This window comes from Eublepharis macularius, chromosome 15 (genome assembly GCF_028583425.1).
Source record: "Eublepharis macularius isolate TG4126 chromosome 15, MPM_Emac_v1.0, whole genome shotgun sequence".
In the NCBI taxonomy this organism is placed as follows: Eukaryota; Metazoa; Chordata; class Lepidosauria; order Squamata; family Eublepharidae; genus Eublepharis; species Eublepharis macularius.
In genome coordinates this window covers 38,348,031-38,375,021 of record NC_072804.1, presented here as the reverse complement: position 1 = coordinate 38,375,021, position 26,991 = coordinate 38,348,031, and the positions used below count along the sequence as shown (strand labels likewise).

General features: G+C 41.7%; 1 protein-coding gene across 3 annotated transcripts in view; it reads right to left on the bottom strand.

The window, feature by feature from the left end:
* The window catches only part of THRAP3 (thyroid hormone receptor associated protein 3), a 33,043-nt gene extending 6,052 nt beyond the window's left edge, over positions 1 to 26,991 (bottom strand). The window contains exons 1-8 of one of the 3 annotated variants that reach the window (XM_054998834.1): positions 26,891 to 26,991; positions 16,070 to 16,150; positions 12,163 to 12,323; positions 8,651 to 9,538; positions 5,399 to 6,151; positions 2,713 to 2,885; positions 1,073 to 1,178; positions 449 to 533 (exon numbers count right to left, since the gene is read on the bottom strand). In XM_054998834.1, coding sequence (XP_054854809.1) covers positions 449 to 533; positions 1,073 to 1,178; positions 2,713 to 2,885; positions 5,399 to 6,151; positions 8,651 to 9,538; positions 12,163 to 12,299 — 2,142 coding nt within the window. In that variant the 5' untranslated portion in view covers positions 12,300 to 12,323; positions 16,070 to 16,150; positions 26,891 to 26,991. The remainder of the gene's footprint in view (positions 1 to 448; positions 534 to 1,072; positions 1,179 to 2,712; positions 2,886 to 5,398; positions 6,152 to 8,650; positions 9,539 to 12,162; positions 12,324 to 16,069; positions 16,151 to 26,890) is intronic. The other 2 variants (XM_054998836.1, XM_054998835.1) reach the window with 2 other exon arrangements.

The following is a 26,991-nucleotide window of genomic DNA, read 5'->3' as shown; positions in this document are numbered from 1 at the left end:
TTTTAAGCAACGGTGCGTTTGGCTCAGATATGGATTCGATTTACTTCCCTCTGTTTCTGACATGCATGTCTTTTTGAAAACATGGTTGGAAATATCACGGGTAATACAAGTGATTTAGTAATACTTACAAGCAGCAAAATATCACAAAAAGTCTCTTCCATCATCAAGGTCACTTGTTTCCAAAAATCCACTTTTTGTTTCAAGCTCAACCTCAATTGACTTTGGGGTCATTTACCATATTTCTAACCACTTCACAAAGGTTGTTGATACATTTTTTTTAATAAAAATTAACCCTTTGTAGTTCATTTTTAGAATTATGCCCATCCTTGAAAGAAAAACACAAACTTAAGTAGAGAGCAAGTTAAACAAAAATATCACTTTAAAAAAATAAAGTTCATGCCCACAGCACACACATTGTATTCCACTACTGATCAAAACAGTAGTTCACCTTATAGCTGGTTTCTTTGGAACTTTTGATTTCCTCCTGCGAGAATCCATGTTTTCTAAATGAACTCGGAGAAATATCTATCCTCCTAGAAACAGAGGCAAACAGGAGCATATGAAAACCACTTTTTTGCCATACAAGTAACATACAAATCAGGCATCACAACCATGGCATGAATAGTAACAGACCCACAACGTTCAGCAGACTTGATGAAGAAAGTATTGGTTTCCCTACAGGAGGCCTCAGCCTAATGCCCTGCTCAGCCATGAACCTCCAGGGCTGTCCTGAGTACACACATGAAGTTGCCTTATACTGCATCAGACCTTTGGTCCAACAAGGTCAGTGTTGCCTAAGTGGCTCTTCAGAGTCTCAGCTAGAGGTTTTCACATCACCTATGAACCCCTGATCACCTGATCCCTTTTAACTGGCGATGCCAGGGATTGAACCTGGGACCTTTTGCATGCCAAGCAGGTATTCTACCGTTGAGCTATGGCCCTTCCGCTGGGCAAGCCGCTGACTTAAAGCACTGGTGGTCTTAGGGCAATAAACAAGCTGGGAGTATTAAGACAATTTATGAAGCCATCCAGATTCTTTCCTATCCTGGTGATCAGGACAAGCCCCACCTACCTGTGGATTTCAGGACTTTTGTTCTTAGCCGATTCTTGCTCTGCTCGCTTTAGATATTTTGTAAATCGCTCATTCAGCGTCATTCCCGAAGACCCAAAGTGGTGCTCTGTTAATTTGTAGTAAGGAAACATCAGTTATTGCATTCAGACTCTAAGATGAAACAAAACTGAACTTTGCAAGCAAGTCTTCAATAGCTTTGGAAAGAAAATGATGTAAAAAGTAAAGTGTGTGTGTGGGGGGGGAACAAACGGAAAGAAGAGGAAAGGCTTTATCTCATTGCTGAGAGATGCAGCCATTGTACTAAAGAATATTTTTTCTTTTAAACAGCAAGACTTTTATCTGACAGACGGACCTCTGACTCTCAAAAACTTATACCCTGAAAATCTTGCTGGTTTGTAAGGTACTACTCAAACCTTGCTGTTCTATTGCAGAATAACAAAGCTACCCACCTGAAACCATTTTTAAAAGGTCTGTGGTCGATCCCCTCAGATCTGCTGTGCTAATGGAGGTACTCCCCCTTCAGCCCCAGCATAGGAAGCCTTCCCCTAATGCAAGAGGCTCCCCAAACCCGGTGTCTTGGGAAGGCTTCTCATGTGAGGGGATACACAACTGCTAGAGCAGCCAAGTTAACCTGCAGGATCCAGCCCTAGGCTTCTAATCCAACTCAAGCTACTGAACACACAGACAGTGTGCCATTCTTCTCTCCCATGTATATCCTGTTTCAAGTGCTCATTAGTTGAGGTAAGCGACCCCCATCAACACTTATTTTTAAAAATCACTCTGTTAAGAGGCATTTGTGAGAAGAACCCCAAGCAGATAGAAGGGTCCTTTCCCACTTGCTAGATGTCTCCACTTAGCTAACTACTGAGTTCAGGGATGGCTCGTTTTTCTAAACTATAGAGCTCCCATCTTCTCCAGACATTGGTTGGATGCCAGAGCATGATTTGCCCCATAAATGGCCCTCTTCACAAGTGCTCGGGCTTCCTAATGGTCAGCAGCATCACTGGTAAGGCTTTATTCTCATTCAGATGTAGCTACAGCACTGCATACAAAACTTCCAAAGGAGATGTGCAATTAAAACATAGACTCTTTGGCAACTTAACACATTTTACCCATACAGTGTAGGTGGAAGGCCAAAATGCAAATACAACAGGAAAATAAGCGCAAAAGATGACTGTTTCAAGATCCTGCTCTTATCTGGAAAAGCCTTTACAACTGCTAGAACAGCACTAGTCACAGTGCACTTCCATGAGAAGAGCCCATTAGAAATAAGTAGTGTGCTACCTAGTGTGTTCACTAGACAGCCAGCGTGGTGCAATGGGTTAAAAGAGTTGGACTGGGATCTGGGAGACCCAGGTTCAAATCACCAGTATGCCATGGAAGCCTGATAGATGACCTTGGGCCAGTCACTCTCTCTCAGCCTAACCTACCTCACAGGATTATTGTGAGGACAAAATGGAGAAGAGGACAATGATATAAGCTGCTTTGGGACCCCACTGGGGAGAAAGGCAAGGAATAAATGAATAAATAAAATTAAGTTGCACTCCCTTCTACAGATCAGTGACAACAGGGCAGTTCTGGACACAGACTTGACCACCAAGCTAGCCACACAATCACCAGAGGCATCTGTGTCAACTCACCTTTCACGTGATGGACAATAGTAACTATATGCTGGGCAAAGAGCTCTGAAGGACTCCGCTGAGATTGGGCTGACTGGATGTGGTGAAAAATTGAGCGGAACTCTTGCTCTTTCTTGTTGCTATGCACCAGATCACGGCACAGCTTGCGCTCCTGTGCCAAAATACCACTTGGGCTGATGAGGAAACATGCACACAGATGCAGATTAAAAAAAAGAATAGAGTCATCCATAAAGGCAAGTTAATCAACAGCAGCTAGTAATACAATATATACAGGCTGTCTGGCCATAAAGGTTTTAACTAGCTGTGCTTCTCCTAAGGCATTTGTAAGTACTATTTCTGTAGCGCACACTCATCTGTGGGGAGGTGGTTTGATAGATGGTCATGTGGCAGAGAAGGAACATAACTAACAACCCATGGGGGTCTGAACCAAGGATTTCTGACTGAAGGCATTTTATAGTCAATGTATTATATGTAAAGTGCCGCCAAGTTGCTGCCAGCTTATGGTAACCCCATAGGGTTTTCAAGGAAAGAGATGACACAGGTGTTTGGCATTACCTGCCTTCGCATAGTGACTCCTCCTTGGTGGTCTCCCATCCAAGTATTAACCCAGGCTGATCCTGCTTAGCTTCCAAGATCTGACAAGACTGGGCTAGTCTGGGCTACCCAGGCCATGATCAGTTTAGGAATACGGTGTTCTCTACTCCAGTGCCAATCTGTGTATCTCTACATAGGCACTGGGACTATTATGATTGGATGCTGAAGTGCCACAAGATTGTGCCCTATACAAGTCTTTTGAGATGGTTCACTGGATGGATTTTGCTCACGTTCAGTTTAGTTTTCAAGTGATGGCTATATTTTAGAGTTGGGAAGTCATTTTCTTAGGTTACATTAGACAGAAGATTTGGGGAGGGAAGATGTAGTATGGCTTGCTTCCTCAGGTCATCTGGAGTTACTTGCTGTGCCAGAAACTACATAACTGCATTCTGTCCTTTGATCCTGAGACCGAGCAGCCAACATCAAATTCTTTAATAAAATGTATTATTTTCAGTTCAGGACCATTTTTTTTAACTGACAAGAGAACCCATGCCAGAATCTTTTTAATCATGGGCAGATAAAATGTTCCCCAAAAAGATTCAGAAAATGATCCACTTAAAGCACAAATTTGTTTATGTAAATCAATAAACCATAGGTAAGAATGATTTCTGCGAGTAGATGAATTTCATTCTTCCAGCTTTCCAATTCCTTATGTGGGCCCCTTAAACGTTTTAACAGATGAAAATCTGATTGTTACGATGGCTTCCATCCACATCACCTCTAGAACAATTTACCCACAGCCCAAATGTAGATGTTAACTATAGTTCAGAGACAGAATTCGGATTGCAGCTGTGGGTCTTTGCACCCTCTTTATAGAGGGGCTTAAACTGAGAAGCCGACACCAATCCACAGCATGGAAAGGCAACACAGGGAACATCTATTAAGCATCAGTGACAAAGGGAGGCTCAAATGTTAAGTAACTTGGCAAGCAATTTTTCGATTCATGAGAGACTTAATGGGAATGGCACACTCTGGAATACCTGCTATTTTGTGATGGAGCCCCCATCCAGATATTGTTGAAGGACTAAGAATTTTAGGGATTTCTTGACACATTCCTGATTTAGATCTTACAAGAAATTATTTAGATTTAAAAGGTCACTGTAAATGGCACAATTGTGTTTTCTGTTCAAGATCTCTTTGTATCAGTAAATTAAAAAAATTAACAGCATTTCACACCTTTTAGGAGCAAGAATGTTATTTATGCAAATCTGTCAACTGAATCTGGCAAATGGAGGGGAAGAACACAGAAGTCTCAGTCAATTAATGGAATAGTAAAACCAAGTACGGGTCAACAAAAGCTCCTCTGGTCCAACATTTAATGTGTTACACATAAACTTTATATTTTAGTCAAGGAACTAATGGAGGCACATCAGGGACACCTTCAGTAGGGCTCAATTTAAAATAGAAATCCAAACAGATGAGTGAAAGATTGGACTTCAATCGTTTTTGCAAAAAGGTGTCGTTTTCTGGATCTGATCTCTTGTATTTTGCAATTACTTGCAGGATTAGGGCCATGTGTGTTTGAAAGTACAAGAAGGACTGGTTTGGTCACAATTCAGACATTCCATTGTTGAGTAGGTTTCATCTACTGACCAAATTCATTATCTGAAGTATCTTTAAAAACAAAATCTAAGAACCCTTGATGGTTTCACCAGCTGGTACACAACTCAGAGGCGTTTGTGCCTGGTGACACTGCATGGTTGGTTTTGCACAAAAATCGGTGACTGCAAAGCATTCTCAGGGCAAGAGTTCTCCCACACCTGACATACTGTAATAGCAAGCAACTAGAGCAGCTCTCCCCCACTGCTCTTCCTTCTGGGATTGTATACTTAAGCCTATTCCTTTGCAGCCTATTCAATTTCATGACACCAACTTTGATTTTGGATCTTAAGATTGTTTTCACATTTTCATGCTAGAGGCACGGTTCTATTTAATTTCTGAACACATTCCTATGATTCATCTTTTTAATGGGGTGCTTGTGTATTCCTTTTAGAGTACTACCCCTGTACACAGTGGTTTTGTCCATTTTGGTTCTCCTACTATCTCTTTGCTTTTCATTCCACTGCAAAGACAGACAAGTGGAGCCTCTCACCGTGCAAGATCCTCATCAAAAGAATCCATCCGGAGATTGACTTGGGTCTCACGAGTAATGGAAAAGGAGGACTTCCCAGTGGCTAGGCCCTCTCCCCGTGTACCTGCCTTCTCCCTACCCTCCGAGGCCTTTCTTGGAGGAGGAGAGGCAGGACCTTTTTCCTGCCCAGCTTTGTAAGTGGTCACTCGGAAATTCTTCTCTGGAACAAAGCCTCTGTGCCCAGCATCTGCTCTCTTGGCAGCTTGCCTTTCTTCTTTCTTAGATGGCTCGGGATAGGAGTCCTCCTCCATTTCCTCTGCTTTCCTCTGTTTCTCTTTGGCTGTGGGCAAAAACACCACGCCTTCCCATTTTCCTGTACGATCTTCCTCCTGGTTTTTACTGGAGGCAGACACTGTCTTAGACAGAAACTTGGGTTCATCATCCTCATCCTCATCAAAATTGGGATCCTTTCGCCCTTTGCCCTTCATTTTTTTGTCTGGCTCATCTGCCTCATCTTTGCCATAGTGGCTCTCCTTATGGAATTCAGCCATCTTTTTTTCAAAGTCATCCCGGATCTTATAGCGCTTTGGGGACTGACTTCCACGATAGACTTTCTCAGCATCTGTTTTGGAGGAATATGGGTCCAATTTTGCTTTACCATCTGCTAATCCAATCTCAGAGAAACTTCCTTTCTCCTTCATTTTCTCCTTTTCCACATTCATCAGTTTCTGCTCTTTCTCTTTCCCATTTTCAGACTTTTGGTCTTCCAAGTACCTATTTTACAGAGGCAGAATATATACAGGTTAGGAACTATTACTCTGACAGCTGCTTGATCATAACTGTGAGAAGGCCCCTTGTGTGACTGATCAAGCTATTACTTTGTTTAGCTTCCTTCATCTGTGAATGCTTAGAAACAAAGGCATCTATTTACAACAGGTCATGTAAGAGGGATGTACAGAACTTAGTGCCACCAATCAAATGGAACTGCAGCATGAGCAAAGAACCTATTTCCACAGCTAGAAGGGGGAAAATATTCAAAAGGTCTTACCCCACCTGCGTATTCACTTACAAACCTGTTTGTAGAGAATTAACTCATCAATACTTTCACCTTGGATTGTTGTGCTTTTTAAGTAACACACAGTGGAAATTAAAGCCTCAAAAGCTACTTCAAATTTTGGAGGCAAGTCTCCTAGGAAAGCTAGGAATAATTCAAAACACAAATAGAAGTAAAAAGGTTAACGGGGAAAATAATTTCATTGGGTAGGAGGAACACAAAAGCTCAGCAACTTCATCAAACCTGGAAACCCCCAACTGAACTGTATGATGTCCAAATTACTCTGCTAAAAAAAGTTAACGATTGAAAATGGATTCCAAAAGCACATCAGAGTGATGGTGAATGACCTCACAAAATTAAGCCAGAGTAAAAAAAAATCCACTGCGAAGTATTTCAGAATATCTTTCCTTTTGAAGCAGGCTTTTCAAAGGGCGAGGATCAAATAAAAAGCAAGGCTATATTTCCCTGCCGTGTTAATGGTTTTACAGGCTGATTTTCTTGAACTTTGAGCTTGGTAAAATAAATAATAAAATCCAAGTAATATTTCTGCCCAAAGCACATGTTGTACCAGCAGCCATCTCAGTGTGCGGCTTTATTTTTGCTGGGCATGCAGGTTGGCTTTTGCACAGCTGTCACCAGCATTTGCTAGAAGCTGACCTCACAAGTGTATTCCAAAGTAGGGCAAAAAAATCTGTCAATTCTTTTAAGAGCTGCATCAAGCATTTCTAAAATCAGGACTGGAAACTCCTCAGCTCCTAAAATATGATACTGATAGTGCCTGGAAACGTGACTTTCTAAAACAGTCCAGTATTCTGTAAGTTAAAAGGCAGCTCCCAGAAATCTGAGATGCTCGGAGTTTTCCACTACTTCTGAAGAGGTCTCAGGAAACACCTATGTACCACAGCGCATGGACACATAGAGAGAAGACTTAGTCCCTCTAAGGAACTTTGCTGCAAATTGGGAGAACTGGTTGGCATTAACTCTCCCCCACCTTTTTAAAAGCCACATCGCCTGTGGCATAAGGTAATTACTGGTTAATTACCTTTGGTACTTTATTGAAGTAGTAGTCACTGTTAAGTTATATTTTTAATGTCTGCATGTATTTTTTATCAGGGACTAACAACTAAACCACTTCAGTACTCTTCTGAGAAAAGCACGACACATTGTTTAAAAGCTGCTTTACACTGATGGCAAGTTAGTAGCCAACTACATTTTAATAATAAGAGAATATTATGTAGTTGTGTATCAAACACGCCTAAGTCCCAGTGCTGAATCTAAAAAATGCACTTGGTGCACAAGCAGACCCAAGCCACATTCAACCAACAGTAGTCCAGTTTTAAAGAAGCAGCTTTCCAACTGCCATTCTGGGACAAAGGAATAGTGTCAAATTTCACTGATCTCAGAGAACAAGAAGGTGGGTTCTGACACATTATCTCGTATCATCTCTGAAAATGAGCTTCAAACATTTTTCTAAACCCTTTCAGTGCCCATTTATACTAACAACAATTATGGGCAAGGCTGTAGATAAATTTCAGCAGCAGCAAGCTGAGTGCCCCAGATATATATGTTTCTTGGGAGGATACCCTCACTTTATACAGTGTGCTAGAGGACAATTATATACAAAACATAAACATAAATGGAAGGGATCATTTTATCTGAAGTTATATTGCTCAGTCCTCACTCTGTTGCTTCCACTAATGAAATCAGATCTGCAAGGCAATGGCACGTTTTCAGGTGGTGGCACTTTTTTCCAGGAAAGCCGACTAAGCTACTCAGCCATCTGCCTTCAGCCATTTGGTTACAATGTTATTTGCCATGGCTTGTAAATTATGTTAATTGGTCATTCCTGTCTGACTGATATATATTTGTTAAACTTAAAAGCCCAGTTTTAATTATGTAACTGTAATAGATTTTTCATCATCATGTGTGCTGTCTTGAGCAATCTGACACTAGACCAGAAGCCTATAAATGCTGTAATTAATCAAGATCCCATAGAAATTAAGCCCACATAGCCAACTATACCCTGTCAAAATATTTCATCTACTTTTATTGAAGGTACTTTATTGTTTCCGTAACAGATGTCCCCAAACTTTTTGATCAGTCTAAATTAATTTTTTAGATTATTTAGGCTTAGCTTAATCACAAACCAAGCTACCAATGGACTGAAAAAGCCAGGCAAACATAAAGAAATCAAAATAGGAGGAATCAAGACAGCTTGCCTCTTGGAGAAGGCTGACCCCATTTCCTCCTTCTGAGATGCCCCATAAACGGAACCAATTGTTGTGGGGCTTTTGCACACAGGGCTCTTCCTCGTTGGACTTAGGCCTGTTAAGTTATGCTCAAACTGATGTGAGCCTGCCTGAAAGGAGCTGCTGCTCTGCAGAGCTGAGCCCATTTGAGAAGGGTTGGATGATGTTGGACTGGGCTTCTGAAGTGGGCTCGGCCTGGGGGAACGGCGCCTCACAACAACCGACTGTAGGGGACTTTTTAAAGCTGGGCTGCGTTCTTTTGGACTCAACTCTGTCACCACAGAGGCCCTTGATGCAGAGCTCGTGCCGTAAGTGCCCACTTCTTGCCAAGGTTTCGACCCCTCTGAGGATTTGGCATCCTGGGCAGTTCCTCCCGTGAAAGGCTGTTCCTTGGCGTCATCTCCTTGGCTATCTCCTGCACCCTGAGATCCTCGTGCATCCTTGGAAGAAGACTTCTTCTCCTTCACAGACCGACGCTTAGAGGACTCAGCTCTGCTATGATTGGAAGAGGACCGAGATGAAGATGACCTCCTTGATCTATCTGATGAAGACTTGTCAGAGTTTCTAGAATGGCTTCTAGACCTCGGCGATGGAGACCTCCTCTTGGGTGACCGAGAACGTGAACGGCCCCTACGAGGGCTATAACTCTGGCGATAGTTTTGCCAGTTGGACCGGTAATTTCCATAGCCACCTCGATTATACTGGCCCCATGGGTAGAATCCTCTATTCCTTCCACGGAAATAATAGGGCCTCCGATATCCTCTATTATGCCCTCGGAAATCCCGATTCTGGTATACTCGTGGATGGTTTCTCTCCCGGTTGTGAGATGGAGAATATGATCTCGAACGGGACCTAGAACTGAAAGAAAAGAAAAGATATCTGGGCACTGCTGCATCCAGTATTGTAGCTTTCTGACTGCAAAATAAAAATGTGAGCCTGCTTCGTTGTCCATTATTCCCTTGTGTTCATTTCCAGCTTCAGTACATATAACACCTCAGTATATATCACAATGACTTTTCCCTTCCTATACTCCAAGGGTATCCCAGGTAATGCAGATATACAAAGGAAGCAGCTACCATGGAGACTAGAATTTACCTACAAAACAATTGTATGGGTGCCTAGGCACCCATCTCCAAAGCACCCATTTTCCAGAGCTTTTGCACCGGAAGGCAAATCAGGTACAGGCCACCTGTATTTTCAAACTACCAGTTTTACCTATGACTGATTAGTGAAAGTTCTCTCTCATAGATAAGACTTAACAGCTGTCATGTAAAATAGGATTTTAAACAGAAAGCTCTCCCAATAAGAAAAAAAAAAGGTTTAAGACATGAAATGGGGAGATCTAATCAAGCACTATTTTTGCTTCCTGAAAGGGAGGTAAAGAGCCAAGAAGAAGTGCTGAGGAAGCCACATTTCTTTCATCAGAGAGTACAGATCAATAAAGTAACTCCTCTTTTAAGATGGCATACATTTACATAGTTTTTTTTAGCAAAAGAAAACAAAGGCCAGAACACAGACAACAAATCTCAAGCTAGTCAAGAGTACCCTGCAGATGACAGTCACAATATACAATACTGGAGGAAAATTCTCTTTGGTGGAAAACAAGCAAACAACGAGAACAACACTATTAAAAAACCCACTGACAGGATGTTCATGACAAGGGTTCATTTCCACAGACTAAAGGCTAAAAGTGCTTTGCCTAACATAACTTACCTCAGGTACTGTTTCATTCGCAAACAGTTTCAGCAGCCTAAGATGGAAAAGACCTGTATACAGCCTGGTGCAGGTGGTGAAAATGAACCAATTAAGATGTGTTTGGAAAGCACTAAACAGTGCATGCAAGAGATGGCCCCCAGGTGGCTACAGTATTGTCTTATCAATTACTGCCGAGGGACATGCTGTCTGCTCTTTCCAAAATCCATTCTGCCACTTTAGGGGCACAGAACTTGAAAAGTTTCCCTTCAAAACTCTGTGGATGCCATTCATGATAAATCATCAGGAAGCAAACATAAATGCAGCAAACACAGCAAAAAGGCAGGCAGGGATGTGTGTTATTTTCCAACGATTACGTAGTTTTCAGTGAGCCTTAACACTCAGGTTCATGAACTGTGCAGTGGAGATGGAACGAAAGAGAAAAGCAACTTATTAACTCCTTCCTCCCCCCGCCGCCCCAAACAACTATGTTTGAAACACAGTAAGGGGAGACTTCAGTAAGGGGAGACTTCCAGAAAATCCAGTCAACGTCTTCCAATTCAAGCACTCAAAAGCAAGAGTTGCTTCTTTCTGCTGTAAGATGCTAAGCAAAACCTACCTTGGCCAAGTTGCTAAGCAATTGCCAAATGATTTGCATGCACTAGTCTCTTCCATTTTGCTTCCTATTCAAGACATTCACAAAACCAAAGCCATGCCCACAGCTGACCCTTGGCAGGGACATTCTGCACGCCAAACTAACACTCCATTTCCACAGCTTTCCTGAACACAGCTGGATATACCCAGCCTACAGGTAGCCCTTCCCAAGGCTCCTGCCTGCTGTAAAGAGATTTCTTGTCTTTCGGCTCCTCTCTTCCATCTGGCTCTGCCTTCTCCCACTCCCCTCCCATCGTATTTTGTTGCTTTTCTGCATCTCATTCAAAATCTGCACTAATTATTAACACTAACTCTTGCTCTTCCAGTCTAGCAGAATTCAGAGTCTTTGCATTCTCTTTACAGCTATTTCATAGGCAGCTAAACAAAACAGGAATTGGTTTTTTAAAAAACCTTCAAACTGAAGGTAAGTGTTCCTGAAAAGCAAAATAGTATCATAAATAGACATGTGAAGTTTCAGTTTGCAAGATGTGCCAGCAAATTGCTCCCTGGGATTATCAAGAACAAATTAGCTGCTCTTTGAGTGAGTCTAGGTTTAAGGAGTAACTGGAAGACCACATTAAAAATTAATTCCCTGTCCCAAGTTTCACCATGTCATTTTTCTACTTTCAGCTAACAGAAGATGAAGCATAAAGAATTTAGGTTGGATACGACAGATCTGATCCTGAAGTCTTGAACAGAGACTTCACCTCTGCTTACCAAAGCACAGGGCAAGAGATCCCTTCTAATATCTTCAGAACATCTGATCACCTGCTGCTATTAAATCTTACAGCATTCCACAAAGTCACAAGGATGCCAGAAACTGGCCAGTCAGAACTCTTGCCAATAACCAAATCAAAATGCAAACCAAAGTACCAAGAAGTCTTTTCCAATGAAACTATGACACAGAAAAAAGAGGGTAGGGTAAAAAGCTTAATGTGGCTCTGCAAGAGCCATTTTGAGGGAAAGGTTACAAAAATAGAACAAGTTGGCAGACAACAAAAGCAGTAACTTGAGATGGCAGAGTATTTAAAATAATCTGGACTCCAACAAAAGGCTTTCTACCAGACAGCTCCAGTTTGCTCGCAAGAAAAAGAAAGACCATCATAACACTATCAGAAGCCATCAACATCACTTACCTGAGCCTGCGTTTCCTTGACCGAGAAACAGACCGGGACCGAGAGCGAGACTTCGAGAAAGACCTGGACCGAGACCGTGATCCAGATCTTGAACGAGAGGAACGGGATCCTGATTTTGATTTATTTGTTTTTGACATCTCTGCTACCTCCTTGACTTAAACCTGTCAACACAATAAGATAAACAAAAAGGTCTATCAACTTCGAGCTTCTTCATTTGCCTGTTCTGAGGAGTTTAAGAACAGTGCATTTCTCTATCCAAAAATAAAATAAAAAGGTATGCAACAACTTTTAAAATGGGATTTTAATTTACTGCTTATGTGCTCTCTCATTACAGAAGATTTTCACTGTTCGTATTTTATTTATGTAAAGCCATTTACAGTCTAACCACAAAATGCAAGCTTGTCGAAGTCTCCCACATGCTTTGAGGGAAAAGACCACAAAATTCATTGTCCACCAGAGCTGAATCCTCCCCACCGAGACAAACATACACTTACACACAAGCTCCAAGGATGAGATACAAGCTCTATGAAAAGCCCTGGTGCTGGTCAACAAGTTATACACTTGTCACAATCAAGCAGCCACTAGGGACTCCTGTTGCAGCCAAAATAAAATCAGGAGTCCTTCCAAGTATTCCAAGGTTTCAACTGTTGGTAATGGAAAAGAATTTCCCTACAGAATTGAATGTCTTTGAAGAATCACATTTTGCATAGTCAAAATGCAGCAAAATTACCTGGAACAGAAATCCCATCCTTCTACCAATTAACCTGGGCAAAACAGTCACTACTGCCTCAGATATAACAAAACAGAGAATGACTAAGCTAATCAAGATGCACCTCTCATGAGTTTGATTTTATACCTAGGTTGGGTAGAAAAATCTCAAGCAGCCTCTTTCAACAGAACAAGTAGCTTGTAGCTGCAAAGCAGAGCAAAATAGCATCCTGCTTGCCAATGAGTAGCAAAATCTGTGCTTTCGCAGACAAAAATCCCCTTGTTATTCAAAAACAAGCAAAACTTTCTTACCTACAGTTTATTGATTTACATAATGTTGCAAACATAATAAAAAGCACATCTAAAACCCCTATGAAAAAGCATGTGTGCACGCATGCACGCACGCACAAAACTAATTGCTCACCCCCACAACACAGTTCTAAAAATCAGTTCCCTTGCATGCCCTGCCCATTTTTGAAACGGAACAGGGAAGCCACATACCTCAAGTAATCCTCAGTGAAGGACGTGAAAGCTCCCCCTGTATTGCTGCCAGGGTTGTGCTGCAAACCTAACCCTATAAAGCTAACACCTGGTCTGGCTCATCACGTTCATCGTACAAAGAGCAAACTGGCGCTCAAGTTCTGTGCCGTTACGCACACTCTGACTTAATTCCTTGGAGTGATCCCCTTAAACCAGACATACTTTTGCTTCTCTGAAAGCAAGGGGAAAAACCAGGAGGTTAATAACTATATCACGGTGTTCTGCCACACACTTCCATACGCATCCCTAGCAATTATAAGGGGTGAAGCAACACCACAATTGGGATTTCCAGACACTTTCTTATCAAGGGTTAAATCTTCATTCCCCTCCCACTCCTGCACAAGTGCTGGAGTCAGCTATTCTGAAGCCCTGACCAGTAGGATACAAATGGTTAAAAAAAAAAAGAATCTAAATAAGCTCCAAAGACAGCATTTTTGTTGTTTAAAATTCTAAAAATACACACAAGAAGGGCTCGATTCTAACTGAACATTTGCCAGAAAAATTAACTTAAGCTGCTTCCACACAATGTCATCTCCTAATCATCCACTTTCTGGGTTTTTTTCCTCACTTTGCTGCCATTTCCTACATCTAATTTGCTACAATTTTTTTCAAAAGATCAAAGTGTGTTTTGGGTGCTGTATGGATGGGAAGGTGCACATTTTCACAGGTTCCACCAACACTGACAGCATTTTCCTTCTTCAACCCCACCCACAGTCACTTCCCATATCCCAGAGGCTTTTTAAATTTTTTAATAAAACTGGCAACTGTCATATAACTAAAGGGGTATAATGATCTTTCTGCTAGTTCCTCTGAATTCCCAGCTTTCATTTTTAAAAAACCTTACATCTGTAGCCCTTTTCATTGTGGAGATGTGCTTCCCCCCCCCCCATATCCTCTGTAACAAGTGGTTTTTTAAAAAAATCTAAGTATCATATAGTGATAGACACTGCCGGTAAAAGTTCTCTGTCAGCTATGGGGGTGGAATAGCAGCCATGGTAAGGAAAGTGCAAGGAAGAGTGCCACGTGGATGTTTCACTGCATTCGCTGTAGCGATTAATGCTACACAGAAAACCATCATTGTGCAGAAGCAGCATTATACAGTTGCCATTTGCATTACTGTTCACACTGAATTCTGTACATAGGAAAAGATGCCCAAGCAGAACAACTGACGCATGGAGCACCCTACAGCAATTTGTGGCTGAAAACTGGTTTGAACAGGGAGTTTCCTCATTCAAACCTAATGCTTCATCTATTTCATCCTTTATATGGACTAGGCATCTCTCAACAAATGCACAGTGAAGATGGTACGGTGGTCTCCTCTTGTGCTAAAGAGACAACTACTGCAAAAACGAAACCACTCGAACAGCACTTCAGGACATGTAATGAAAATGGGAGTTCCCTATTCGGTTCAACGTGGCTGATTAAGAGTTTAGTTACAGCTCTTCAAAATGCAGATTACCCAGTTTATGGAGCTTTTATTTTAAGAGACAGTAAGTTTCCTGGGTCTCTCAAAATGGCTCTTAATTCATTAATATAATGGCCTATTATTTGGTTTCTACTACCCTACTTCTTCTCAAGCCACAGCCTCCTTCAGATTTATATCCTCAATCCAATCTTGTTACTAAGATATCTCTGCCCGTCAACAGCAATATACCCAACAGTATTTCTGAGACCACTCAAAGTGCAAAGTTGTTGACTTAAGTAATCTTTTGGCCAACTTGGCCAGAGCAGAGAAGGTTTTAGGTTTATATCTGGCACAAACTGAGCCCACTAAGGGCATCCTTCATCTGCTGCACCTCCCTATGAGTAACATGAGATGCAGTGATACAGCTGTCACAAAACTGCCTCAGCATGTAAGCTGTGACATCCCACATTCAAGTTTCACCTCAGTCTACCAATCCACTATACGGCATTCAACAAGCCATTCTTTTCTCAATCTCAGTCCTCATTTGCTATAATGTGACCTATCTCACAAAGCTGTAATGAGCATTACTGAGCTCGCCTAACACCCTTTCTGCAGATTTCTTTCATTGTTTCATTCTCTGGCTCCATTATGAAACCATTTCCAAAGGCCCCATAAAATATTACCAAATTTACTCATGGTTATGCATAACAGTGCCCAATGCTTTGTGTCTTAGCTACAGTTTTTTTAAAGATCAGAAATGACTTAAAACAGAGCACCATCAATACAGCGAATGTGTTTCAGGAAGTATAACTCTTAATTCTATTTATGACATGCTACTGAAAACCAAGCATAACAAGAGGGAAGTTTGGTAGATGAATGCCTAAGTGCAGGATGTAAAAACTACTGAGAATAGTGGCACAGCAAGTTGAAATTTTAGAAAGGAAAGTTGCTGTAGGCATTACTGTGAGAGCATAACAGACACTTTTCCCTGGAAATTCAAAGTAATTTCACAGCAAAGGTTTATGCTTCAAAAGCCATTAAAACAATGAAAGCAGAAAACAGAGGAATTTCATGGGAGTTTTAAGAAAGGGTTAACTGTACTGTGAACACGTCACAAAGAAATAGAACCTGCACCAAAAGATACTATAAATGGCAGCAGATGAAAATGAATGCTAGAGCAATGACTTTCATGAAATTGATGCAAAGTACACTTCCCACTGTTAAGGCTCAGGTGATGCTAAGTAGCCAGCCTACCTTTTTAATAAGTTTTTCTACCTTCATACAACACAACTGTTGCCTAGAACACTCTTCTCTGGCTTGTGAAATCAAACAGATCTGCAAGACAAAAGGAATAACTTGTAGCACAACTGCTCAAAAGGATGGCATCCAAAATAAATATCACAATTTAAGGCAAGGCATATAAGACAGCAATATTCACATTGTGGAGGAGGCTAAACCCCTTCCCCTCAGACCTGCCACTGTTTCCTCAAGGTAACTGTGCACAGGCTCACACCTATCTGGCTTCACCTGGCAACTCAGACACCTAGCACCTCTCTTTCACGTGCAAGAAGGAATCATGAGGATTTATGAAGGCATAAAATGTGATTGTCAACCATTTAGAAGATTATTAGAATTCTTATCGTAGCACCCTAAAATTTGCCCCATTTCATTGTGGCCTTATCTTTAAATTTTTATTAAAAAGAGGACAGTATAGCAAGCAAACTGAACATTATTTATATTTTTATTCTGCTCCACTGGCTGCATTAAATTCACCTATCTTTTAAATTAGTCTGTTAAGCCATGACTTTCCCTCCATCTGCTACTGTCCTATTCACTGTAACTGCCAGAATCCCAGGCCTTAGCTTTTCCTCCTCGCCTTTCCGCTCACCAACCAATCTACACTTTATCTGTTCCCCATCTTCAGCTATATATCATCATCATATGGTAGTGAGATGCCTAGTGGTTGCTGCCAGGCCTGGCTACCAATGATTTCCCTCAAAGGCCAGAACAGCCCTTGAAAGGGCCCTGCCCCATCTCCTGTATTTCACTGACAGAAACCAAGGCTTGAAGGCTTGCAATACTGTTTTGGTTGCCCAGCAACAGTCGTAACAACCACTGAGAGGACATTTATTTCTTTAAGGGTACAGGGCAGGCATCAATTCTATTATTTTGGGTTAGTTTTAGTCGTCCAATATATGTATTTTTTTACGATTTCAGAGTTTTTCTCATGATCTTTAAAAGGTCTGTCTTGTCTGTTTATGGCTCGAATGTCCAGATTTAAGAATTTTGCCATGTTGAGAAATAGATATACTGATACTAAAGGGAGAAAGAGAGCTGCAAATCTGTTACATTCTATAGTCCATTTCACTTATTTCAAAAGAAAAAAATATATCCGATAGGCTTTTATTCATTGCTCCCCAAAATTTCCCAGAAAAAAAAGTCATCAGAACTCCCCCACCCTGTATTTTCCCCACGGCCTTCTTATCTCTAGAACAGAGTTAACTGATATGTCTTGCAATAAAGCACCAGTAGATGAAAACCTGTCCTGAAGCTTCTTACACTTTTCATAGGCAAGAGCAACTGCACACAAGCACCAGACACCTTTCACATATAACTGCTGTGTAAACAGTAAGCCTTCCCATTTCTATTATGAAGAAACTGCTGCTTAGGTATTATTTGACATGCCTTCATGTACTACTAGTAGGCAGGGCAAGGGGAGTTGCACCCTGAAGTCAGGCACTAACTTGAGAAGGCCAAGCTATCAGGACAAAGCAGCTAACAGAAAAGAATGACAGAGTGGAAACATCAGCTAGTTTTACTCCTCGTTTGCCATCCTCCACCAATCCACAGCACACTACAAGCAGAGGGCAGCTACACAGCAGAGAACACAGCAGGCAGGCCAAACAGCTCTACATAACTCGTAAGTGAGCCAAGCCAGGATTACTAACCAAAGTATGAACATTTCCAAGATACTAGCCAGATCAAAGCATCACAACAAAAGGGAAACCATGCTGGAAGAGTCACTGTTCTAACTGCTTTCATCTTTTGATCCAAAATATTTATTTATTTTAAAAAATTATCAGTCGCCTTTCTGCCCTGCACAAACTCTAGGCAACTTACAATATAAATACCAAAATGAGTAAAACAAAATTTAAAAACAGAGTATATAAACCACTATTTTATTTTTAAAAAACCCAGCTTTATGGTGTAGTATGAGCAAACAGCAGCAAAAACTACTTGTTGCACACGCTACAGCCCTCAGCCCTACACTCATCTTGCACTCACCTAAGCAGGGTATACAAACAAGCTGCAACTAATAGAAAAGGAAACCCCTGCACCAAGGGCATGGGAGGAACAAAGCAAGATCCTCAAAGTGTGTTCTATGTCCATAAATCAAACTGCTTGTGCTCCATACTATGAAGTTATTAACACAAGGATGCAACGGGAGATACTCTGTGCAGTTTTATTTTTAACTTTGAATTGATGGGTGCAAACATGGTATCCCATGTAGGCAAGCATGGTATCCCATGAAGGCAAGAGCTACAAATCAAAATCACAAAAGGTTTTTTTTCCTCCTTAAAAGAAGCCTGAAAAAGAAAAACACCTTTTGTTCAACACAGAAAAACCCAAAGGTCCCTCGCCAGCAGGCAGGGCAGCCAGCCAAACACTCCTCCTTGCTGCAGACAACTCCTTTCTTAATCCACCTGGGTATTTCAAAACAAGAAGTCACCACCTGTTCCAACTAGTTTACTGAGGTCCCAGTCTCAAAGGATGTTTTAATTTTATGCCTCCTGGAAACGCCTTATGTATTATCTTCTCACCCCATCATTGAACAATGATTATATGTAGTCCAAAGCTTCTGGGTACACTCTATCATCTGCCCCATGAGACCTATGTTGATTCTGATGTCTCACGACTGAATAAAAGACAGAAAACTTTATTTTGCCATTAATTCTAGAATTCAGCCTTGCTTGAAAATAAGATGTCTGTGTTTTGTTTGTATGTTTGCTTTTGTGTAAAAGAAATCACCCACATTTAGCCAGTTTTCTGTGATACAGAAGGCATACTTAATGAACAACAGTATCTCCTTACTATAGCAGCAGTGTATGCACTATGACAATCTCTCGAGTTTCCCCTGAGGCAAATCACATTTATGCAAGTTTCCACCTTTAATTAGAAGCCCCAAGGAGGCTCTGAGTTTTTTTTTACTTGACAGTCTTAAGAACTGACCTTAGGCACTCTGAGGTCTGCTTACTTGAAAAATTTGCTCCTTCTTATACCCAGTCTTAGCAAGCTGCTTCAGAATTCTACAGGTAGTTTACGCCAGATATAAACACATTCTGCCTGAAATGCCAGTTGACTGACCCAGCCAAGCACCCAGGAGGTCTTCTGTTAAGACCTTAACAGAAGTTCCATTTGATGGTGGAACTGTTGAGCTGGTGGTGGGGTCTCTGGAAAAGCTGGCCAAGTGTCACAGCCATCTACTAGTCTTAGTATATTACCCCAAACCATTGCTCTTAAATGCATGATGGCCACCATGGTGCTCTGAGAGCTTCTGGGTATTTTTCAAGGATAGGGGTCCCAAAAGAGATCATGACAGACTAAAGGATGAACTTTATGAGCAAAAACCTCAGGGAACTGTGAAAGTTGCTGAAAGTGAAGCCACTGGAAACAATATTCACACGTATACAGGCATGCCAAAGCATCTGGAAGACCACAAAATAAAATGAAAAAACAGAACAGACAGTGCATATTGTCTACATGAGAAAACCATCAAAGAAAGTCACAGGAATATACTTTCTTGCCTCTAAAAAACCCACAACAGCAGCTAAAAAGACTACACTAGTCAATAAATTATGCCTCTGGCAATGATCAGGCCATAGAAAGGGCTTTATACATTTTAAGAATGTTCCTTTCCAATTCCACAAAATAATTCAAAACAGTCAAAATAAAGAAGGCTAACAAAGTTCCTTTTCCCTGTTCCAAGCTAATCCAACCCAAGCGGACACTTCTGAAATACAAGGAAGAGATTCTGCCAAATCAGCAAGGAAAGAACATTTATCCCCAAACTCCCAAAAGGATGTTACACACAATGTGAGGGATGTGGACAAATTTAGTTAATCACTGGAAAACAAAATCTGTGTCCAAGATGTGACAAACTAAAGAGGAATTTTGAATGTGACTGCTTCACAGCAAGACACCCAAACCCTTTTTAAACAGTAAATCACTCAACTGATTAAAGAGGCTACTGCCTAGCATGAAGTATTAAAGAAGTCAGCAACACAAAATCATCTGCAGAATGAGGGAGGTGTCCTTAACTCTAGTCCCCACAGAAGCTAGCAAACTCACCTTACACTATCCAGTCACCTTCTTTCATCTTAAACAGAATTTCTGTTCACTCTACTTTTTCCACCATGGAAAAAATTACTTCTGAAAATATCAGTGAACCACTTTTAAAAACACAACTCTTCAGCATTTCCATTAATGTCCATAAAATAATGTAATAAGTTTCAATCCTTTTTAGAACGTGGTATGTCAGGCAGCACTTTTGTTAGACAGATTCACTGATCCCACTGGTTATGTGGTTAAAACCATAAGCTTCTAATTTTTATCATGTTTACAGGAGGAAGAACTCAATTTTATTCAGTACTGGAATAGAAAACTTAATTAGCAAGGCAATTCACACCAGATTTTTATGTTATAGTTTATAAACTGTAGATGTACATCTCTTTATCATCACATGATCCGCACTGTCACATGGATCAGACTTTGTGCATTATAACAAGTTAGTGGTTCAAAGACACCTAATGAGTCCCTCGATTATACACTCTAGAGGACTAACTGGCAAAGGATCATGAAGTTTGTACAACACACGCTCCATCTCCCTTCTCCTTGGAAACAGTTGCAGCACAAAGAAACGGCAAGTCTCATTTTAAAAAACCCTTTAAAATACATCTGGGCCCTGACACAAAGCCAGCAGCAAGCCCAGGGAGGAGGAGACACCTAGCCTTGAAACTTTTCCAAGTGCCATACTGCTTCAGAGCATGCTCAGGAAAGAGGCTGTTATCAGCTTTCATGTAAGGGAAGCTGGCAGGTGGGAGAGTGATGACAAAGCACAAAATAGCCACTCTCAGGGTAGAAGAGGGAATTCTGGCCACCTTATTTTAAAGCCTAAATATCAATTTTAGGCTATGTCAAGTTCTGGGTTCAGATGAGCCCCTTAATTCAAGACAACATATCTTGTGACTCTGGCAAAAACAACAATGATCTCGAAGTCATCCAATAGCTAGCCCACAATGCACAGCTTTCATTACAGCTCAGCCTTTTAACTAAGACTGTTAGGTTTCTTAGTATAAAGAAACTGAATCGTCAGGCAAAGGAGACTTTAGACTAAACTGAAATTTGTTTTGGAGTATTGGGGCTAAGCCCCCAAAGCTGAAGAAAGATGACACCCAACAAATGAAAACAATTTAGAAGAAATTAAGAACACAGCTTAGTGGGATTCGGTTTCGTTTTCCCGGCCATGTCGGACGCTCCTCTCCGCAGGTCCGGGAGGAGACGTCCGAGCAGCCTGACCGGGCGGTTGACCTGCGAGGGTTAACCCCCAGGACTCCCAGTGAGGGAGGCAGGGTCCGGAGCGCGGCGGGAAGAACCCCCTGAAAGCAATGCAGGGGGTAAATTGCCCGTTTGCTCCAACGGAGGCCGGCAGACTTACGCAGCACTTCGCGTGCTGCCGGGCCATGGAGAACGGCAATAAGCAGATTTAAGGTGAAAACCTGTAAGTAAGCGAATCCCTTCTGATTTCTAAGCGTATGCGAAGGATTGGTGGGAGTTGAAGCTAAGAAGGTGCGGATTTCTTCCCCTTCACGGAGTTTCGGAACTTAGCTGGTGCCCCCCCCCCCAAGATGGCGACGAAAAAGCAGAGCCCCGAAATGAGTAAATCGGTGATGGCGATGTTACAGGGGAAGGGGGAAACTTCGGAAGAGATGGTCAGACGAGCGGTCTTTGAAGCTATGCAGCCCTTTGTAGCGAAGTTAAATGAAATGGGGCAAAAGGTTGATTCAGTGGAAAGCGAAGTGAAAACCATTGAAGAAACAGCGTCTGGAGCAGAGCAGTCTGCACGCAAAAACGTAATACTCATGAAAGCAACAAGTAAAGAAGTGAAGCTCTTGGAGAATCAAATAATAGGATTGCAAGTGGACCGTGCCCAAATGGTACTGCGTCTTCAGAATGTAAAAGAGGAGCAAAGTGAAAATTTAAAAGATTTGGTGTCGGGACTTTTGGCGTCATTCGCAAAGGCAACTAAGGAAGAGTTAAAAAGCGATATTTTGGAAGTCCGTCGGACATCTTCAAAGTATGCAATGAAGCGTCAGCTGCCTCGCGAGATTATTACTGACTTTTCATCTAAGAAGACACGGGACACCATCTTATATAATTCGTACAATGTGGACTTGGACTATTTGGGCAACAAGGTTAAAATATTGAAGGAGGTTCCATTTTTGGCTCGTAAAAGAAGATTTAAGTATAAAAGACTTGCGGCTTTTCTGAGGAAATGTGATATAAAATACAAATGGTTGTTTCCGGAAGGCGTCTGGTTCAGATATAAGGATCAAACTTACAAGATTACATCGGAAGTACAGCTGACAGACTTTTTGTTCAACCATCAGGAGTTTCAGCAAGAAGAAAGTCCAAAGTCTGAAGGGGAAAGGGGGGGGAGGAGAGAACGAGCGCAGCTGTTGCAGCTGCGCAGAGAGAACAGAGACCGAGACGCGGGGGGGGGGGGGGGAAGACCTGATCCTGAATATAGTCTGTATTGTATAAGATCTACCAATCTGATAGCATATTAGAAAGTTAATTTTAAAGAAAAGTTGCAGCATGAAGGGAATACAAGACATGTAGAGTAGTGTGCGTTTTTTGTTTATATGTTGCTCTTCCCTTTTCCCCAGTCCCCCCTTTTCCCCTTATATCTTTGTAGTCTTTTGTAGTTTTTTATGTTAGATATTAAAAATAAAAAAATTTACACAAAAAAAAAAAGAACACAGCTTAGTGGAGGCCTTGGCCAAAAAATTAAAAGCCAAATTCATCTTTCAGCCTTCAGGGTTTTGTATTTTAATGACTGTGTTTTCTAACTACAGCTACCACAAAACCTGACCATAACCTCATCACAATTTCTTTTTAATTTTAATAAAGCTGTGACAAAAGTGTTATCACCACTCATCACCACATCAAAAAACAAATCTCTAACCCTAACTTAACTTCTCCCCAATTTCTTGTAATTCCATTATTGCTTTTAAAATCTGTTTCACTAAATATTGGAGCTACTGTAAGAAGCAACTGAAGTCATCCACCAATGGTATAAATTTAACTTTTCATAAACAAGTAGTGACAAAAACATTTATTTTTATGTCATGTGGCAAAATGTTTTGACGCAAAATAAGTAAGTTTTGTACCTCCACTGAGAACTGCTACTGCTGAAAATACTGGGCACCACAATGGAATCTGTTGAACCAAGGCTTAGTAATTGCTCAGAATTTGTATTCTTCTGGACTCAGTGTGGAAGCACAACACCATTCAACTCCAGCAAGCAAAACCAGCAGCAACTACTTGGCTGTCCTCAATAATGAGCTGCAAGGAGCAAGTTTCAATTCACATGAATGTCATGATCTTCTCAGTTTTATAAGTCTGAAATTCAACTTTCCTTCAACGCACAATCATCATGAAATGTAGATGAAGAAGGAAGTAGGATAAGACTATGGCTGCAATCCTATCCTCGCTTATCTGGGAGAAAGTCCAACTGAATTCAACTGGACCGAAAGTTTATTTCCTACTACTTCTTTCCCACAGGTATCTGAGTCTTCCTATGCTGACATCTTATGACCCAAGACTGCATCCAACACCACAATTAATGGCAGCAGTCAGAAAAGTGTGTCAGATTTAAGTAGGCTGGGGGGAGCGAGCAGGATTTTTACTTTTGGTGGCTGTGGTTGCAGAATGTGGCCAAACTGCAAATATCATTAAAAAGGTTGAAGAATTCTTTGCCTTTCGATTGTATTGCTATTGTCTTTTTTAAAAGTCAGTGTACTAAAACACAAATTAACGTTATTTCCAATTATTTATCTGCTGCATAAATAGGAATGGATAGACTCACAGCTACTTCTTGTAATAATAACTGTGCTTATCTAAGCTTTGGTTACTGAAAACTTAAAACAACAAGTAAATTAAAATTGATATAAAATTCAGAGAAGGAAAGATTATTTGATTGGTAAGCTGCAGTACTGCAGTCCAAACTCTGCTCACGACCTGAGTTCGATCCTGGCGGAAGCCAGATTCAGATAGCTGGCTCAGGGTTGACTCAGCCTTCCATCCTTCCGAAGTCGGTAAAATGAGTACCCGGTTTCCTAGGGGTAAACTGTAGATGACTGGGGAAGGCAATTGCAAACCACCCCGTAAAAAATTTGCCAAGAAAACGTCGTGACGCAATGGCCCCCCATGGGTCAGTAATGACTCGGTGCTTGCACAGGGGACTACCTTTACCTTTAGGAAGAAATTAAGGAAATGTTCTGGATTCTGAAGACCCACAAAGTGTGATCTCTGCTTGCCATGTAACTAACCAACTAGGTAACCTAGGTCCAGTTATTTTGTCTCAGTCTAACAGTGCCATCTTAAAAAGAGTAACACCTAAAACCATTGGCTGCTTAGGATGGCACTGTAAGCTATCTAGAAATTTCAAGAAGTTTTGAAGCCATGGGGGGAGAACCCCCATTTTTCCCTGGCTTTTCAGGCAACACAAAGAAATACTGGGGGAAACTGAAACACATGCCATAGTTCCTTAATAAATCTAAACTTATTTTACTGTAATATCCAATTAATAATTTTATAACTTGAGGTATAAAATTGTAGTATTCAGCATACTTATGAAGTTTGAAATCTTAAACACTGTAGTTTTCTACAAGCATGATATCTAAACAGAATTCATGTCATCTTATTTAACTTCTTTGTGAACCGACTAATATATCTAAAGTTCTTATTTCACTGAACTATTAGATAATTTCCTAAGCCTATCTAGCAAGATCTTTGCAAAAGTTTGATTCTAACTGTGGGGATTTCCTGATGCATAGCCCAGTCTCTTAGTCACTACATTAGCTCTCTATACAATTGATCTATTTTCAGTAACTGGTGTGTTGAGAGAAAAGCAACCGTAGCTAAAAATATCGCGTGCACATCAGTTAAGTGCTAGAACCACTGTGCCAAAAACTGAAGTTATTTGGTCTTAATAGATGAAGTAGGAAATATGTGGCTCCAGTTACTAGGTAGGCAACTGCAGGGGGGAAATAGCTATAAACCAAGACCCAGCAATTTTGCAGCAGCTGACTACACTGCTACCAAAAACACACTAAAAAAACCCTGAAACCAGTGTTCAAATAATGGGCAAAGAGACAGCAAAGCCCTTAATAAAATCCATGAGCCCCAGCACGTCTCCATAAGTTTAACTTGTTTCAATTGATCATGAAGTCACATATACAATTATGTTCCTACACAGTATAGTATCACTTGTTCATATTCTGAGGTCATTGTGAACCAGGTATATGAAGGCATATGCACAATAATCAGGAAAGATTCTTATGCCCTCTTCAGTTCACATGACAAATTGTACCAATACCAAACTCCTCCTTAACTGCACTAAAATGAGGCAGTTCTGTTCTTGTGCACATTATTTTGGGGGTCTCATAATCAAAATGCATGCAAACACAAAACCTGCTGTAACCACTCTACTCTCATCCTCTTTGTTCTCAGTATGTTTGGGAGACATGAGATTCAAAAAGGAAAATTCTGAACTTATATACTGTAATATAAAGTGGATAGCCCAGAATGGCAGTGGATAATGGATAATTTTTGCTTCTTGCTGTGCCTCTGGGATAACACAGGGATACCACATACCATCCCTACCCCTTAGCAACTTTTAACGTTTAATATAAAAAATTAACATGCCCGAGGGTTTCCCCAGAAGTACAACTGTTCTCTCGAGATCAATTCCTGTGGAAAAAAATGGCTGTTTTGGAGGGTGGACTTTACAGCATTATCCCCTATTGGGGCCCCATCCCTTCCCCAAACCCCAACATCACCAAGATCTGCTCTTAAATCTTAAGGAATTTCCCAACCTGGAGTTGGCAATTCTAGCTGTAGTCTCACTTAGAACTGGGCCCTCAGAGACCTCAGGTTGTTTCCAAAAATTCATTTCCGGTTCTTCCTATTGGTTCGTGAACATTCCCCTGAGGATATTTAATTTGTTTTATCTTATTTTTTATGGCCACAAAAGAACTTCCTGGTAGGCTAATATTCTGGAGAGCTGCCAGCCCCCACTATTCTTTTCCTATCTGGCCTGGGCTGCCTGGATGTCAGAGCCCCAAACTAGGACTGCTCTAATGCTCCATTTTGCCAAGCCTGGTGCTGTTGTGAGCAACTAGAGTTGCCAGCCTCCAGGTCGGGCCTGCAGATCTCCTGGGATTACAACTGATCTCCAGAAGGAAGCAGCAGCTTTGGAGGGTAGGCTCTGTGGCATTATACCCTGCCGAGGTTCCTCCCCAAGCCTCCAGGAATTTCCCAACCCGAATTTGGCAACCCATCTCACTCCGCTTCGTCCCAGGCTTCTGGCCCAAGCCCCAGCGCGCCCCCTATTTGTGAGCACCTCATCAGCGCCCCCCTCCCCGTCCATCCCGTCGCACATCGCACTTGCTAAGCCGTCACGAGCCGCCGCCGCCCACCCTCTCAAAAGTCCTAAAAAGTTGTGACTCTTTCAACGGAAAGTTCTGGAAGCTCCTGAGGTGAAGCGAGGATCGACGGGAAGGGCCACAGGCGAGCCTTGGGGAGGAGGCCTCTGGGAGGCCAAGGCGTCGGGCCCACCTACCCGTCCTCCTCCACTAGGCCTTTGACGCATGGCGAATCAGTTTACCTCAAGGCAAGCGAAGCTCTCCCTCCCCTCACGCGCAGGCGCCCCCCGGAAGGCCTCACCGCGCAGCCACCCCCTCCCAAACCAGAGGCGTGAGGTAAGAAGAGCCTTCCCTATCCTTTCCCCACCTCGACGGGGGAAGACGACGACCACCCGGCTACGACCCGCTCTCGTCCGCCTTCTACCACCTCGCAGCAGCCGAAGGCCCAACTCCTCGAACGCGCGCGTG